We start from the raw sequence: 18,549 nt of genomic DNA, 5'->3' as shown, positions 1-18,549 counted from the left end.
TTAATTCATTAATTTATTTTTCAAGACTGCGCCGTCAGGCAGCACCCAGTGGAAGTAGCTCTATCCGCTCTTATTTGTTTTTTTTGTGTTTTACAGCCTTTCTCTCTCTTTCATTACATTTTCATATTTCTTAATACATTGTCTTAGAAGCTGCAACTATCTGGTTGAATACACTGTCGGAGTGCCAAGCAGTTCTTGTAGATATTTTCAGTTTTGTCGGGAATACACTTAGTTTCTTAATTTGAACTAGAGTAAAGAGCCTAATGAAAAGGTTTTCTTGACAGGACACAGTGTTGTACTTTACTACTATTTCTTTTTCTACAGTCTTTTTTTGAAACTTTAATCATATCAGAACTTTTCAAGACCCTTGCTTTTGATAAAGCTTTTGTGGGCCATGTGATTAGATTCAGTATCACACAATTTTATATTAGTTGAATGGATATAAAATGGATGTAGATATGCATGAAAAGGTATTGAACAAAGCAATGAGCTATAAAAGGGTACTTTCAAACATTCCCAACTTTCACAATCTCTTTCAGCTTCAGTTAAAGACAGAACTTCTTACTTGAACACAATAAATATACAATATTGTGATGAACTTATTGTTTAATTCACAATACTGTTTATTATTTGGACAAACCTTATTAAGAATGTGTACAATACAGCCCTACATATAATACTCCAACATTTATTCATTAAATTTCTGAACTGCTTAATCCTCACTAGGATCACGAGGGCGCTGGAGCCTATCCCAGCTGACTCCAGGCCAGAGGCGGGGGACACCCTGGATCGGTGGCCAGCCGATTGCAGGGCACAAGGAGACGGACTAGAATGCAACCTCCCACTCATACATGAGAAAAGTGTCCAATCAGCCTAACATGCATGTTTTTGGAATGTGGGAGAAAATAAGAGTACCTGGAGGAAACCAACACAAGCCCAGGGAGATCATGCAAACTCCACACAGATGAACGTGACCTGGAGTTGAACCCCTTAACCCCAGAGCTGTGAGGCTGACACACTAACCACTCGCCCCATCAGGCTACTTTAGCCTTTCTATCTTTTGAAATAAATGACCATATCGGCATTCGCTTGCGTCCTGACGTCACAGCGCATGCAACAGCGCCATTTTGTCGTGAAGTCATCTTGTTTTGTCATGTTGTGTTTTTATGCACATATAAGCCATACCCTCAATTCAGTCATCATTTTTTGTTCAACAAAAGTGGCTTATATGTGAGTAAATACGGTAATAGAAATGATAAATAGTGACAATAGGTTGTTGTAAAAATGTTGGAAGATTTTTGAATAGTTTTTTGGGTTTATCTGATTACTGTTTATAGGGTTAGGGTTAGGTTAGAGAACGACTTTATATTGGGCACCTCGTGGCGTAGAGTACACTTGCCTGACTTTGGTGCGGGGCCGGCAGAAGCTTGATTCCAACTGGTGGCAGTATAAATGGGAGTGTGGATGGTCGTTTGTCTCTCTGTGTGCCCTACGACTGACTGGCGACAAGTCTAGGGTGTAGTCTGCCTTCCACCCAATGACAGCTGGGTTACGCTCCAGCAACCCCTGCAACCCTTTCGAGGTTGAGCGGCGTGGAAGATGATGATGATGATGATGATGATGATGATGATGATGATGATGATGATGATGATGATGATGATGATGATGATGATGATGATGATGATGATGATGATGATGATGATGATGATGATGATGATGATGATGATGATGATGATGATGATGATGATGATGATGATGATGATGATGATGATGATGATGATGATGATGATGATGATGATGATGATGATGATGATGATGATGATGATGATGATGATGATGATGATGATGATGATGATGATGATGATGATGATGATGATGATGATGATGATGATGATGATGATGATGATGATGATGATGATGATGATGATGATGATGATGATGATGATGATGATGATGATGATGATGATGATGATGATGATGATGATGATGATGATGATGATGATGATGATGATGATGATGATGATGATGATGATGATGATGATGATGATGATGATGATGATGATGATGATGATGATGATGATGATGATGATGATGATGATGATGATGATGATGATGATGATGATGATGATGATGATGATGATGATGATGATGATGATGATGATGATGATGATGATGATGATGATGATGATGATGATGATGATGATGATGATGATGATGATGATGATGATGATGATGATGATGATGATGATGATGATGATGATGATGATGATGATGATGATGATGATGATGATGATGATGATGATGATGATGATGATGATGATGATGATGATGATGATGATGATGATGATGATGATGATGATGATGATGATGATGATGATGATGATGATGATGATGATGATGATGATGATGATGATGATGATGATGATGATGATGATGATGATGATGATGATGATGATGATGATGATGATGATGATGATGATGATGATGATGATGATGATGATGATGATGATGATGATGATGATGATGATGATGATGATGATGATGATGATGATGATGATGATGATGATGATGATGATGATGATGATGATGATGATGATGATGATGATGATGATGATGATGATGATGATGATGATGATGATGATGATGATGATGATGATGATGATGATGATGATGATGATGATGATGATGATGATGATGATGATGATGATGATGATGATGATGATGATGATGATGATGATGATGATGATGATGATGATGATGATGATGATGATGATGATGATGATGATGATGATGATGATGATGATGATGATGATGATGATGATGATGATGATGATGATGATGATGATGATGATGATGATGATGATGATGATGATGATGATGATGATGATGATGATGATGATGATGATGATGATGATGATGATGATGATGATGATGATGATGATGATGATGATGATGATGATGATGATGATGATGATGATGATGATGATGATGATGATGATGATGATGATGATGATGATGATGATGATGATGATGATGATGATGATGATGATGATGATGATGATGATGATGATGATGATGATGATGATGATGATGATGATGATGATGATGATGATGATGATGATGATGATGATGATGATGATGATGATGATGATGATGATGATGATGATGATGATGATGATGATGATGATGATGATGATGATGATGATGATGATGATGATGATGATGATGATGATGATGATGATGATGATGATGATGATGATGATGATGATGATGATGATGATGATGATGATGATGATGATGATGATGATGATGATGATGATGATGATGATGATGATGATGATGATGATGATGATGATGATGATGATGATGATGATGATGATGATGATGATGATGATGATGATGATGATGATGATGATGATGATGATGATGATGATGATGATGATGATGATGATGATGATGATGATGATGATGATGATGATGATGATGATGATGATGATGATGATGATGATGATGATGATGATGATGATGATGATGATGATGATGATGATGATGATGATGATGATGATGATGATGATGATGATGATGATGATGATGATGATGATGATGATGATGATGATGATGATGATGATGATGATGATGATGATGATGATGATGATGATGATGATGATGATGATGATGATGATGATGATGATGATGATGATGATGATGATGATGATGATGATGATGATGATGATGATGATGATGATGATGATGATGATGATGATGATGATGATGATGATGATGATGATGATGATGATGATGATGATGATGATGATGATGATGATGATGATGATGATGATGATGATGATGATGATGATGATGATGATGATGATGATGATGATGATGATGATGATGATGATGATGATGATGATGATGATGATGATGATGATGATGATGATGATGATGATGATGATGATGATGATGATGATGATGATGATGATGATGATGATGATGATGATGATGATGATGATGATGATGATGATGATGATGATGATGATGATGATGATGATGATGATGATGATGATGATGATGATGATGATGATGATGATGATGATGATGATGATGATGATGATGATGATGATGATGATGATGATGATGATGATGATGATGATGATGATGATGATGATGATGATGATGATGATGATGATGATGATGATGATGATGATGATGATGATGATGATGATGATGATGATGATGATGATGATGATGATGATGATGATGATGATGATGATGATGATGATGATGATGATGATGATGATGATGATGATGATGATGATGATGATGATGATGATGATGATGATGATGATGATGATGATGATGATGATGATGATGATGATGATGATGATGATGATGATGATGATGATGATGATGATGATGATGATGATGATGATGATGATGATGATGATGATGATGATGATGATGATGATGATGATGATGATGATGATGATGATGATGATGATGATGATGATGATGATGATGATGATGATGATGATGATGATGATGATGATGATGATGATGATGATGATGATGATGATGATGATGATGATGATGATGATGATGATGATGATGATGATGATGATGATGATGATGATGATGATGATGATGATGATGATGATGATGATGATGATGATGATGATGATGATGATGATGATGATGATGATGATGATGATGATGATGATGATGATGATGATGATGATGATGATGATGATGATGATGATGATGATGATGATGATGATGATGATGATGATGATGATGATGATGATGATGATGATGATGATGATGATGATGATGATGATGATGATGATGATGATGATGATGATGATGATGATGATGATGATGATGATGATGATGATGATGATGATGATGATGATGATGATGATGATGATGATGATGATGATGATGATGATGATGATGATGATGATGATGATGATGATGATGATGATGATGATGATGATGATGATGATGATGATGATGATGATGATGATGATGATGATGATGATGATGATGATGATGATGATGATGATGATGATGATGATGATGATGATGATGATGATGATGATGATGATGATGATGATGATGATGATGATGATGATGATGATGATGATGATGATGATGATGATGATGATGATGATGATGATGATGATGATGATGATGATGATGATGATGATGATGATGATGATGATGATGATGATGATGATGATGATGATGATGATGATGATGATGATGATGATGATGATGATGATGATGATGATGATGATGATGATGATGATGATGATGATGATGATGATGATGATGATGATGATGATGATGATGATGATGATGATGATGATGATGATGATGATGATGATGATGATGATGATGATGATGATGATGATGATGATGATGATGATGATGATGATGATGATGATGATGATGATGATGATGATGATGATGATGATGATGATGATGATGATGATGATGATGATGATGATGATGATGATGATGATGATGATGATGATGATGATGATGATGATGATGATGATGATGATGATGATGATGATGATGATGATGATGATGATGATGATGATGATGATGATGATGATGATGATGATGATGATGATGATGATGATGATGATGATGATGATGATGATGATGATGATGATGATGATGATGATGATGATGATGATGATGATGATGATGATGATGATGATGATGATGATGATGATGATGATGATGATGATGATGATGATGATGATGATGATGATGATGATGATGATGATGATGATGATGATGATGATGATGATGATGATGATGATGATGATGATGATGATGATGATGATGATGATGATGATGATGATGATGATGATGATGATGATGATGATGATGATGATGATGATGATGATGATGATGATGATGATGATAAAGATGATGATGGTGATGATGATGATGATGATGATGATAAAGATGATGATGGTGATGATGATGACGACGACGACGACGACGATCAGGACGATGATGATGAATAAATAAGTAGTCAACAAAGATAAGTAGTGAACATGAATAAGTGGTTATATAAATAAGTGGGTTCGAAAAATGGTTTGAAATTGAGTATGAGTTTGATTTATTTAATAAGGGAAACATATTAATTAACATATTTATGTTCATGTTAATGAACATCTATATGTAAATATTATAGCTTATAGCTTATATATATATATATATATATATATATATATATATATATATATATATATATATATATATATATATATATATATATATATATATATATATATATATATATATATATATATATATATATATATATATATATATATATATATATATATAATATAAATATATATATATATATATATATATATATATATATATATATATATATATATATATATATATATATATATATATATATATATATATATATATATATATATATATATATATATATATATATATATATATATATATATATATATATATATATATATATATATATATATATATATATATATATATATATATATATATATATATATATATATATATATATATATATATATATATATATATATATATATATATATATATATATATATATATATATATATATATCTATCTCTCTATCTCTCTATCTCTATCTCTCTATCTCTCTATCTCTCTATCTCTCTACCTCTCTATCTCTCTATCTCTCTATCTCTCTATCTCTCTATCTCTCTATCTATATATATATATATATATATATATATATATATATATATATATATATATATATATATATATATATATATATATATATATATATATATATATATATATATATATATATATATATATATATATATATATATATATATATATATATATATATATATATATATATATATATATATATATATATATATATATATATATATATATATATATATATATATATATATATATATATATATATATATATATATATATATATATATATATATATATATGCAGGTGGCACCGCGTGATCCTAGCCAAATCCCACCCCATGTAAGACGTTATCTCCAATCTCTGTCAATTGATGTGCTGAACATTAGGGATATTTAACACCTAGTCCTATAAAGAAACCTGATGTCTGGTGTCAAAACCAGTGACCGCTGCGAAAGGGCAGCTGACAACCTGGGAAAGACCTGGTGACGGCCTGAAGAGACTGCTGGCAGGAGGGAATAGACCCCAACGGGGCTGGCAAGGGTTAGCTACCCTTGCTGGCAGGAGCCTTTCACTACACAGTGTCTTGGATCCACCCAATTATTGCTTTGAAGATTTCTAAAGGAAAAACACCCCTGGAGTCTGCGAGAGCGGGGGCGGAAGATGACTCATCAGCGGACCACACGGTAACGAACATTGCAAAGGAAACGACAACGAATCAGATGATCGGCACAACAGTTGACGGAGTAACAGCACTGGCAGGACACAAGATACAAAGCTGCATCTGTGGCCGGGAAAAGGTTACATCAGAGAGGGGTCTCAAGATCCACCAGGGCAGGAAAAAGTGCCTGGAAGAGCTTAGCGAGGGGCCTCGCATTGACCACTACTTCCTCAGAGGTAGGACAAATAAGTCGAGTGAAGCCCAGTGGCGGGACACTCACCACAGTCCACAGGGTATCAGAACCCCAGACGAAGCTCAACCAAGCACAGATCCACCAACGGACATGAGTCCACCGACACAGACCTTGTCCATCTTGAAGGCCTGAAAGGGAGCTATGGTTCGGAGGGATTTGGGGTGTGACCGCGTGGTTCCACCTTGCGCCACACACCTGGGGCTGATCATCCTGTGGTGGGCCAACCTCTGCAGAGGGTGTCTTGTTATAAGTGGCTGAAACACCCAATGACGTGTGGGGCTAACAACTGATGATGTGGCGTGCAGGTGGCACCGCGTGATCCTAGCCAAATCCCACCCCATGTAAGACGTTATCTCCAATCTCTGTCAATTGATGTGCTGAACATTAGGGATATTTAACACCTAGTCCTATAAAGAAACCTGATGTCTGGTGTCAAAACCAGTGACCGCTGCGAAAGGGCAGCTGACAACCTGGGAAAGACCTGGTGACGGCCTGAAGAGACTGCTGGCAGGAGGGAATAGACCCCAACGGGGCTGGCAAGGGTTAGCTACCCTTGCTGGCAGGAGCCTTTCACTACACAGTGTCTTGGATCCACCCAATTATTGCTTTGAAGATTTCTAAAGGAAAAACACCCCTGGAGTCTGCGAGAGCGGGGGCGGAAGATGACTCATCAGCGGACCACACGGTAACGAACATTGCAAAGGAAACGACAACGAATCAGATGATCGGCACAACAGTTGACGGAGTAACAGCACTGGCAGGACACAAGATACAAAGCTGCATCTGTGGCCGGGAAAAGGTTACATCAGAGAGGGGTCTCAAGATCCACCAGGGCAGGAAAAAGTGCCTGGAAGAGCTTAGCGAGGGGCCTCGCATTGACCACTACTTCCTCAGAGGTAGGACAAATAAGTCGAGTGAAGCCCAGTGGCGGGACACTCACCACAGTCCACAGGGTATCAGAACCCCAGACGAAGCTCAACCAAGCACGGATCCACCAACGGACATGAGTCCACCGACACAGACCTTGTCCATCTTGAAGGCCTGAAAGGGAGCTATGGTTCGGAGGGATTTGGGGTGTGACCGCGTGGTTCCACCTTGCGCCACACACCTGGGGCTGATCATCCTGTGGTGGGCCAACCTCTGCAGAGGGTGTCTTGTTATAAGTGGCTGAAACACCCAATGACGTGTGGGGCTAACAACTGATGATGTGGCGTGCAGGTGGCACCGCGTGATCCTAGCCAAATCCCACCCCATGTAAGACGTTATCTCCAATCTCTGTCAATTGATGTGCTGAACATTAGGGATATTTAACACCTAGTCCTATAAAGAAACCTGATGTCTGGTGTCAAAACCAGTGACCGCTGCGAAAGGGCAGCTGACAACCTGGGAAAGACCTGGTGACGGCCTGAAGAGACTGCTGGCAGGAGGGAATAGACCCCAACGGGGCTGGCAAGGGTTAGCTACCCTTGCTGGCAGGAGCCTTTCACTACACAGTGTCTTGGATCCACCCAATTATTGCTTTGAAGATTTCTAAAGGAAAAACACCCCTGGAGTCTGCGAGAGCGGGGGCGGAAGATGACTCATCAGCGGACCACACGGTAACGAACATTGCAAAGGAAACGACAACGAATCAGATGATCGGCACAACAGTTGACGGAGTAACAGCACTGGCAGGACACAAGATACAAAGCTGCATCTGTGGCCGGGAAAAGGTTACATCAGAGAGGGGTCTCAAGATCCACCAGGGCAGGAAAAAGTGCCTGGAAGAGCTTAGCGAGGGGCCTCGCATTGACCACTACTTCCTCAGAGGTAGGACAAATAAGTCGAGTGAAGCCCAGTGGCGGGACACTCACCACAGTCCACAGGGTATCAGAACCCCAGACGAAGCTCAACCAAGCACGGATCCACCAACGGACATGAGTCCACCGACACAGACCTTGTCCATCTTGAAGGCCTGAAAGGGAGCTATGGTTCGGAGGGATTTGGGGTGTGACCGCGTGGTTCCACCTTGCGCCACACACCTGGGGCTGATCATCCTGTGGTGGGCCAACCTCTGCAGAGGGTGTCTTGTTATAAGTGGCTGAAACACCCAATGACGTGTGGGGCTAACAACTGATGATGTGGCGTGCAGGTGGCACCGCGTGATCCTAGCCAAATCCCACCCCATGTAAGACGTTATCTCCAATCTCTGTCAATTGATGTGCTGAACATTAGGGATATTTAACACCTAGTCCTATAAAGAAACCTGATGTCTGGTGTCAAAACCAGTGACCGCTGCGAAAGGGCAGCTGACAACCTGGGAAAGACCTGGTGACGGCCTGAAGAGACTGCTGGCAGGAGGGAATAGACCCCAACGGGGCTGGCAAGGGTTAGCTACCCTTGCTGGCAGGAGCCTTTCACTACACAGTGTCTTGGATCCACCCAATTATTGCTTTGAAGATTTCTAAAGGAAAAACACCCCTGGAGTCTGCGAGAGCGGGGGCGGAAGATGACTCATCAGCGGACCACACGGTAACGAACATTGCAAAGGAAACGACAACGAATCAGATGATCGGCACAACAGTTGACGGAGTAACAGCACTGGCAGGACACAAGATACAAAGCTGCATCTGTGGCCGGGAAAAGGTTACATCAGAGAGGGGTCTCAAGATCCACCAGGGCAGGAAAAAGTGCCTGGAAGAGCTTAGCGAGGGGCCTCGCATTGACCACTACTTCCTCAGAGGTAGGACAAATAAGTCGAGTGAAGCCCAGTGGCGGGACACTCACCACAGTCCACAGGGTATCAGAACCCCAGACGAAGCTCAACCAAGCACGGATCCACCAACGGACATGAGTCCACCGACACAGACCTTGTCCATCTTGAAGGCCTGAAAGGGAGCTATGGTTCGGAGGGATTTGGGGTGTGACCGCGTGGTTCCACCTTGCGCCACACACCTGGGGCTGATCATCCTGTGGTGGGCCAACCTCTGCAGAGGGTGTCTTGTTATAAGTGGCTGAAACACCCAATGACGTGTGGGGCTAACAACTGATGATGTGGCGTGCAGGTGGCACCGCGTGATCCTAGCCAAATCCCACCCCATGTAAGACGTTATCTCCAATCTCTGTCAATTGATGTGCTGAACATTAGGGATATTTAACACCTAGTCCTATAAAGAAACCTGATGTCTGGTGTCAAAACCAGTGACCGCTGCGAAAGGGCAGCTGACAACCTGGGAAAGACCTGGTGACGGCCTGAAGAGACTGCTGGCAGGAGGGAATAGACCCCAACGGGGCTGGCAAGGGTTAGCTACCCTTGCTGGCAGGAGCCTTTCACTACACAGTGTCTTGGATCCACCCAATTATTGCTTTGAAGATTTCTAAAGGAAAAACACCCCTGGAGTCTGCGAGAGCGGGGGCGGAAGATGACTCATCAGCGGACCACACGGTAACGAACATTGCAAAGGAAACGACAACGAATCAGATGATCGGCACAACAGTTGACGGAGTAACAGCACTGGCAGGACACAAGATACAAAGCTGCATCTGTGGCCGGGAAAAGGTTACATCAGAGAGGGGTCTCAAGATCCACCAGGGCAGGAAAAAGTGCCTGGAAGAGCTTAGCGAGGGGCCTCGCATTGACCACTACTTCCTCAGAGGTAGGACAAATAAGTCGAGTGAAGCCCAGTGGCGGGACACTCACCACAGTCCACAGGGTATCAGAACCCCAGACGAAGCTCAACCAAGCACGGATCCACCAACGGACATGAGTCCACCGACACAGACCTTGTCCATCTTGAAGGCCTGAAAGGGAGCTATGGTTCGGAGGGATTTGGGGTGTGACCGCGTGGTTCCACCTTGCGCCACACACCTGGGGCTGATCATCCTGTGGTGGGCCAACCTCTGCAGAGGGTGTCTTGTTATAAGTGGCTGAAACACCCAATGACGTGTGGGGCTAACAACTGATGATGTGGCGTGCAGGTGGCACCGCGTGATCCTAGCCAAATCCCACCCCATGTAAGACGTTATCTCCAATCTCTGTCAATTGATGTGCTGAACATTAGGGATATTTAACACCTAGTCCTATAAAGAAACCTGATGTCTGGTGTCAAAACCAGTGACCGCTGCGAAAGGGCAGCTGACAACCTGGGAAAGACCTGGTGACGGCCTGAAGAGACTGCTGGCAGGAGGGAATAGACCCCAACGGGGCTGGCAAGGGTTAGCTACCCTTGCTGGCAGGAGCCTTTCACTACACAGTGTCTTGGATCCACCCAATTATTGCTTTGAAGATTTCTAAAGGAAAAACACCCCTGGAGTCTGCGAGAGCGGGGGCGGAAGATGACTCATCAGCGGACCACACGGTAACGAACATTGCAAAGGAAACGACAACGAATCAGATGATCGGCACAACAGTTGACGGAGTAACAGCACTGGCAGGACACAAGATACAAAGCTGCATCTGTGGCCGGGAAAAGGTTACATCAGAGAGGGGTCTCAAGATCCACCAGGGCAGGAAAAAGTGCCTGGAAGAGCTTAGCGAGGGGCCTCGCATTGACCACTACTTCCTCAGAGGTAGGACAAATAAGTCGAGTGAAGCCCAGTGGCGGGACACTCACCACAGTCCACAGGGTATCAGAACCCCAGACGAAGCTCAACCAAGCACGGATCCACCAACGGACATGAGTCCACCGACACAGACCTTGTCCATCTTGAAGGCCTGAAAGGGAGCTATGGTTCGGAGGGATTTGGGGTGTGACCGCGTGGTTCCACCTTGCGCCACACACCTGGGGCTGATCATCCTGTGGTGGGCCAACCTCTGCAGAGGGTGTCTTGTTATAAGTGGCTGAAACACCCAATGACGTGTGGGGCTAACAACTGATGATGTGGCGTGCAGGTGGCACCGCGTGATCCTAGCCAAATCCCACCCCATGTAAGACGTTATCTCCAATCTCTGTCAATTGATGTGCTGAACATTAGGGATATTTAACACCTAGTCCTATAAAGAAACCTGATGTCTGGTGTCAAAACCAGTGACCGCTGCGAAAGGGCAGCTGACAACCTGGGAAAGACCTGGTGACGGCCTGAAGAGACTGCTGGCAGGAGGGAATAGACCCCAACGGGGCTGGCAAGGGTTAGCTACCCTTGCTGGCAGGAGCCTTTCACTACACAGTGTCTTGGATCCACCCAATTATTGCTTTGAAGATTTCTAAAGGAAAAACACCCCTGGAGTCTGCGAGAGCGGGGGCGGAAGATGACTCATCAGCGGACCACACGGTAACGAACATTGCAAAGGAAACGACAACGAATCAGATGATCGGCACAACAGTTGACGGAGTAACAGCACTGGCAGGACACAAGATACAAAGCTGCATCTGTGGCCGGGAAAAGGTTACATCAGAGAGGGGTCTCAAGATCCACCAGGGCAGGAAAAAGTGCCTGGAAGAGCTTAGCGAGGGGCCTCGCATTGACCACTACTTCCTCAGAGGTAGGACAAATAAGTCGAGTGAAGCCCAGTGGCGGGACACTCACCACAGTCCACAGGGTATCAGAACCCCAGACGAAGCTCAACCAAGCACGGATCCACCAACGGACATGAGTCCACCGACACAGACCTTGTCCATCTTGAAGGCCTGAAAGGGAGCTATGGTTCGGAGGGATTTGGGGTGTGACCGCGTGGTTCCACCTTGCGCCACACACCTGGGGCTGATCATCCTGTGGTGGGCCAACCTCTGCAGAGGGTGTCTTGTTATAAGTGGCTGAAACACCCAATGACGTGTGGGGCTAACAACTGATGATGTGGCGTGCAGGTGGCACCGCGTGATCCTAGCCAAATCCCACCCCATGTAAGACGTTATCTCCAATCTCTGTCAATTGATGTGCTGAACATTAGGGATATTTAACACCTAGTCCTATAAAGAAACCTGATGTCTGGTGTCAAAACCAGTGACCGCTGCGAAAGGGCAGCTGACAACCTGGGAAAGACCTGGTGACGGCCTGAAGAGACTGCTGGCAGGAGGGAATAGACCCCAACGGGGCTGGCAAGGGTTAGCTACCCTTGCTGGCAGGAGCCTTTCACTACACAGTGTCTTGGATCCACCCAATTATTGCTTTGAAGATTTCTAAAGGAAAAACACCCCTGGAGTCTGCGAGAGCGGGGGCGGAAGATGACTCATCAGCGGACCACACGGTAACGAACATTGCAAAGGAAACGACAACGAATCAGATGATCGGCACAACAGTTGACGGAGTAACAGCACTGGCAGGACACAAGATACAAAGCTGCATCTGTGGCCGGGAAAAGGTTACATCAGAGAGGGGTCTCAAGATCCACCAGGGCAGGAAAAAGTGCCTGGAAGAGCTTAGCGAGGGGCCTCGCATTGACCACTACTTCCTCAGAGGTAGGACAAATAAGTCGAGTGAAGCCCAGTGGCGGGACACTCACCACAGTCCACAGGGTATCAGAACCCCAGACGAAGCTCAACCAAGCACGGATCCACCAACGGACATGAGTCCACCGACACAGACCTTGTCCATCTTGAAGGCCTGAAAGGGAGCTATGATTCGGAGGGATTTGGGGTGTGACCGCGTGGTTCCACCTTGCGCCACACACCTGGGGCTGATCATCCTGTGGTGGGCCAACCTCTGCAGAGGGTGTCTTGTTATAAGTGGCTGAAACACCCAATGACGTGTGGGGCTAACAACTGATGATGTGGCGTGCAGGTGGCACCGCGTGATCCTAGCCAAATCCCACCCCATGTAAGACGTTATCTCCAATCTCTGTCAATTGATGTGCTGAACATTAGGGATATTTAACACCTAGTCCTATAAAGAAACCTGATGTCTGGTGTCAAAACCAGTGACCGCTGCGAAAGGGCAGCTGACAACCTGGGAAAGACCTGGTGACGGCCTGAAGAGACTGCTGGCAGGAGGGAATAGACCCCAACGGGGCTGGCAAGGGTTAGCTACCCTTGCTGGCAGGAGCCTTTCACTACACAGTGTCTTGGATCCACCCAATTATTGCTTTGAAGATTTCTAAAGGAAAAACACCCCTGGAGTCTGCGAGAGCGGGGGCGGAAGATGACTCATCAGCGGACCACACGGTAACGAACATTGCAAAGGAAACGACAACGAATCAGATGATCGGCACAACAGTTGACGGAGTAACAGCACTGGCAGGACACAAGATACAAAGCTGCATCTGTGGCCGGGAAAAGGTTACATCAGAGAGGGGTCTCAAGATCCACCAGGGCAGGAAAAAGTGCCTGGAAGAGCTTAGCGAGGGGCCTCGCATTGACCACTACTTCCTCAGAGGTAGGACAAATAAGTCGAGTGAAGCCCAGTGGCGGGACACTCACCACAGTCCACAGGGTATCAGAACCCCAGACGAAGCTCAACCAAGCACGGATCCACCAACGGACATGAGTCCACCGACACAGACCTTGTCCATCTTGAAGGCCTGAAAGGGAGCTATGGTTCGGAGGGATTTGGGGTGTGACCGCGTGGTTCCACCTTGCGCCACACACCTGGGGCTGATCATCCTGTGGTGGGCCAACCTCTGCAGAGGGTGTCTTGTTATAAGTGGCTGAAACACCCAATGACGTGTGGGGCTAACAACTGATGATGTGGCGTGCAGGTGGCACCGCGTGATCCTAGCCAAATCCCACCCCATGTAAGACGTTATCTCCAATCTCTGTCAATTGATGTGCTAAACATTAGGGATATTTAACACCTAGTCCTATAAAGAAACCTATATATATATATATATATATATATATATATATATATATATATATATATATATATATATATATATATATATATATATATATATATATATATATATATATATATATATATATATATATATATATATATATATATATATATATATATATATATATATATATATATATATATATATATATATATATATATATATATATATATATATATATATATATATATATATATATATATATATATATATAACAAGTTGCATTTTGCCCGGGGGACGGCCCGCGCTGAGTTCCTTCCTGCGGTACCCTACCACGGAATTGAATAGAGGGCCCCAATTCATGTCCCGGATTTGGAAGGAGTTTTGCTCCCTCATTGGGGCCCAAAGCTATTATAAAACATCATCATTTGAATTTTATCTCTTTATCGTGTTATAAAAAGCTCAAATGCAAAATGAAAACACTTTTGTGGTATGACTCATGCAGAGGAAAGCAATGAGACAAGATTTGCACATTCATGGACATCTGCCCCATTCGGTTTGTCGCTCTGACAGTGTTTGTTAAATCAGAAATTAGGACTCAAACAACCAGACTCACCCATGTAAATGCCATCCATGTGGGAGCATCTCTTTTTGGTCACATTAAGATCCACATAGAAAAGGGCAACTGGGTGTCCAAAGTTCTCACTAGGAGTCGGGTCCAGCACTAGAACAACATCGTGTGTCATGGAGCCAGGCAAAGGCAATTGGTACCTGTGTCGTCTCGCTCTTCTGTTCACGATTGGACCAATGCTGAAAGCATCATGGAATTTGGAGCTGATCAACCCACTGGAGGAGTATGAGTCTGGTAGGATAGCCAATACTTTGTCGGAGATACCTGGGTCACAATGTAAATATATTATATTAATCCATTTATCTGATACTCCCAATACAGGGTAACACGGAGTTGAAGACTAACCGGGATACTCTAACTTTCGGTGAAAAGTGGATCTAACCATGGTCTGGTTGCCATTTAATCCCCGGCCATGTATGGAGACAGTCAACTACTCACAATTCCTGTGACTAGTCAATGAGTAAGAACGGCAAATAGTAATACGACCAAAGAAATCTGAGCTCCCCTGAAATTGACGGCAATTGCATTTAGTTGTTGTACAACTCTTATTAATAAATATATGCAGCATCATGAGTGTTACATTGTTTTGAAATAGTTGAAATTGAACATTTGTACATAAGAAAAACACATTTTTATTCATTCCTTTTCCAAACCACTTATCCCAGTTGGAGCCTACAATAGGCACCATATGGGGAACACCTTGGTCATTCATTCATTCGTTCGTTTGCTCGTTCGCCGTTCGCTTGCTCACTCACTCGCTCGTCCGTCCGTCCGTCCGTTCGTTCGTTCAGCATTCATTCGTTCATTCATTTGTTAATTCGTTCATTCGCTCTTTCGCTCATCCGCTCATCCGCACATCTGCTCATCCCCACATCCGCTCATCCGCTCATCGATTCATCCCTTCATCCGTTCATCCGTACATCCGTTCATCCGTTCATCCGTACATCCGTACATCCGTTCATCCGTTAATGCGTTCATGCGTTCATGCGTTCATGCTTTCATGCGTTCATGCGTTCATGCGTTCATGCATTCATGCATTCATGCGTTCATGCATTCATGCGTTCATGCGTTCATGCATTCATGCGTTCATGCATTCATGCGTTCATGCGTTCATGCGTTCTGCGTTCTTGCGTTCATCCGTTCATTCGTTCATGCGTTCATTCGTTCATGCGTTCATTCGTTCATGCGTTCATTCGTTCATTGGTTCATTCGTTCATTCATTCATTGTCTTTAAGGTTTACACCGGGAGTTCTAGAGCCTATCCCGCTAACTTTCGAGCACGAGGCAGGGGACACTCCAAATCGGTGGCCAGCCGAGCACAGGGCAAAGGAGAAAGACTATCACACTCCTAGGGATACCTAGGGAAAACCAGCCTACCAGGAATGTCTTTGAAATGTGGGAGGAAACCAGAGTAACCGGAGGAAACCCACGCAGGCCAAGGGAGAACATTCAAATGCCAAACAGTGAGGACCCACCTTGAAACAAATCTTTGACCCAAGAACTGTAAGGGTTACACGCTAACCCCTTAATAAAATTATTGTCCGAAAAATGTAAGTGCAATCAAAAGCGAGCAATGACCTCAGGATTCACTAAAAGATTGAAAAATAGCATATAGTACTACAAATAAAACGTGGAAAAAAAACATGCTAGCTGTTTCCACAAACTATTGCCATAGCTTCACTTTTGAAACCCTAATGGGAAGCCCAAAACCCTTTATGTTTTACAAAAGAAAATTCCTTTAAAAAAATCATACTTTTAAACACCTGAAAATTAGAATGTGGCATGCTGCCTATGACTCATGGACCACAGTATTGCTTTACAACCCGTCATTTATATATATATTTTCTCTATCCGACTTTTGTTTCCTCACCTGCTGTTGTGGTACGTGGTTCTGAGGTATAGACAGTTACAGCAGAGGGAGACAGGTGGGCAAAACGCCGACACTCATTGCCAGAGTGGGGGGAGGCACGGATGCAGCGGTCCAGCTGGTCCCACTGGAACGACTGAATACCCGAGTGCACCCAGCGCTCCAGCTGCACCTGAGGCACTCCTTTTGCCACCAATGCCGCCACCACCAAATTGAGGATGAAGATGAGGAGAGGATGTTTCATCATTATTAATATTATTTTTCAGTTTGTTTTCTATTTTCTTTCCTGCTTATTGTCCTTTTCTATCAGTCATTTCCCACCTATTTGCCTATTATTTCTCCACAATAAAGCCAAGTAATACTTTGGGAATTTGACTTAGTTTCTTTATAGTTTTCCAAAGTGAAAATCCTTCTGCATCCCCTTCTTGCCGTATCTTTTGTCTTCGAATGAGTTTTTCTATGTTGGTCTAAAATTGTCTTTACATTTATTGAAGTGAAGCTATTAAGATTGCTGTTTTTATCCGTTGGAAAAACTCACGCACACGAATCTATGTCTTTGTCTTTCTTATTTTTCTGGTTGTTGATGAGAAAATTGTGTTCCATAGTATTTTCAGGAAAAGGAAAAAAATATAAATTCAATTATGCGTCCTCTTCTCTAAAATTCCAGTGAGGTTTTCTTGTTTTGTCCTGTGCGCTTTTTGCTTTCAGTGAAGTGAGCTCTCCC

At 42.6% G+C, this 18,549-nt stretch overlaps 1 protein-coding gene across 1 annotated transcript in view; it reads right to left on the bottom strand.

Moving 5' to 3' along the window:
• LOC144204664 (uncharacterized) overlaps window positions 1–18,549 on the bottom strand; it is a 28,768-nt gene extending 10,219 nt beyond the window's left edge. Inside the window, exons 1-2 of the mRNA XM_077728767.1 lie at window positions 17,829–18,549; window positions 15,944–16,222 (exon numbers count right to left, since the gene is read on the bottom strand). Coding sequence (XP_077584893.1) covers window positions 15,944–16,222; window positions 17,829–18,072 — 523 coding nt within the window. The 5' untranslated portion in view covers window positions 18,073–18,549. The remainder of the gene's footprint in view (window positions 1–15,943; window positions 16,223–17,828) is intronic.

This window comes from Stigmatopora nigra, chromosome 11 (genome assembly GCF_051989575.1).
Source record: "Stigmatopora nigra isolate UIUO_SnigA chromosome 11, RoL_Snig_1.1, whole genome shotgun sequence".
Classification (NCBI taxonomy): Eukaryota; Metazoa; Chordata; class Actinopteri; order Syngnathiformes; family Syngnathidae; genus Stigmatopora; species Stigmatopora nigra.
Note: the sequence above shows the minus strand (reverse complement) of the source record. Positions and strands in the feature narration are given on the sequence as shown.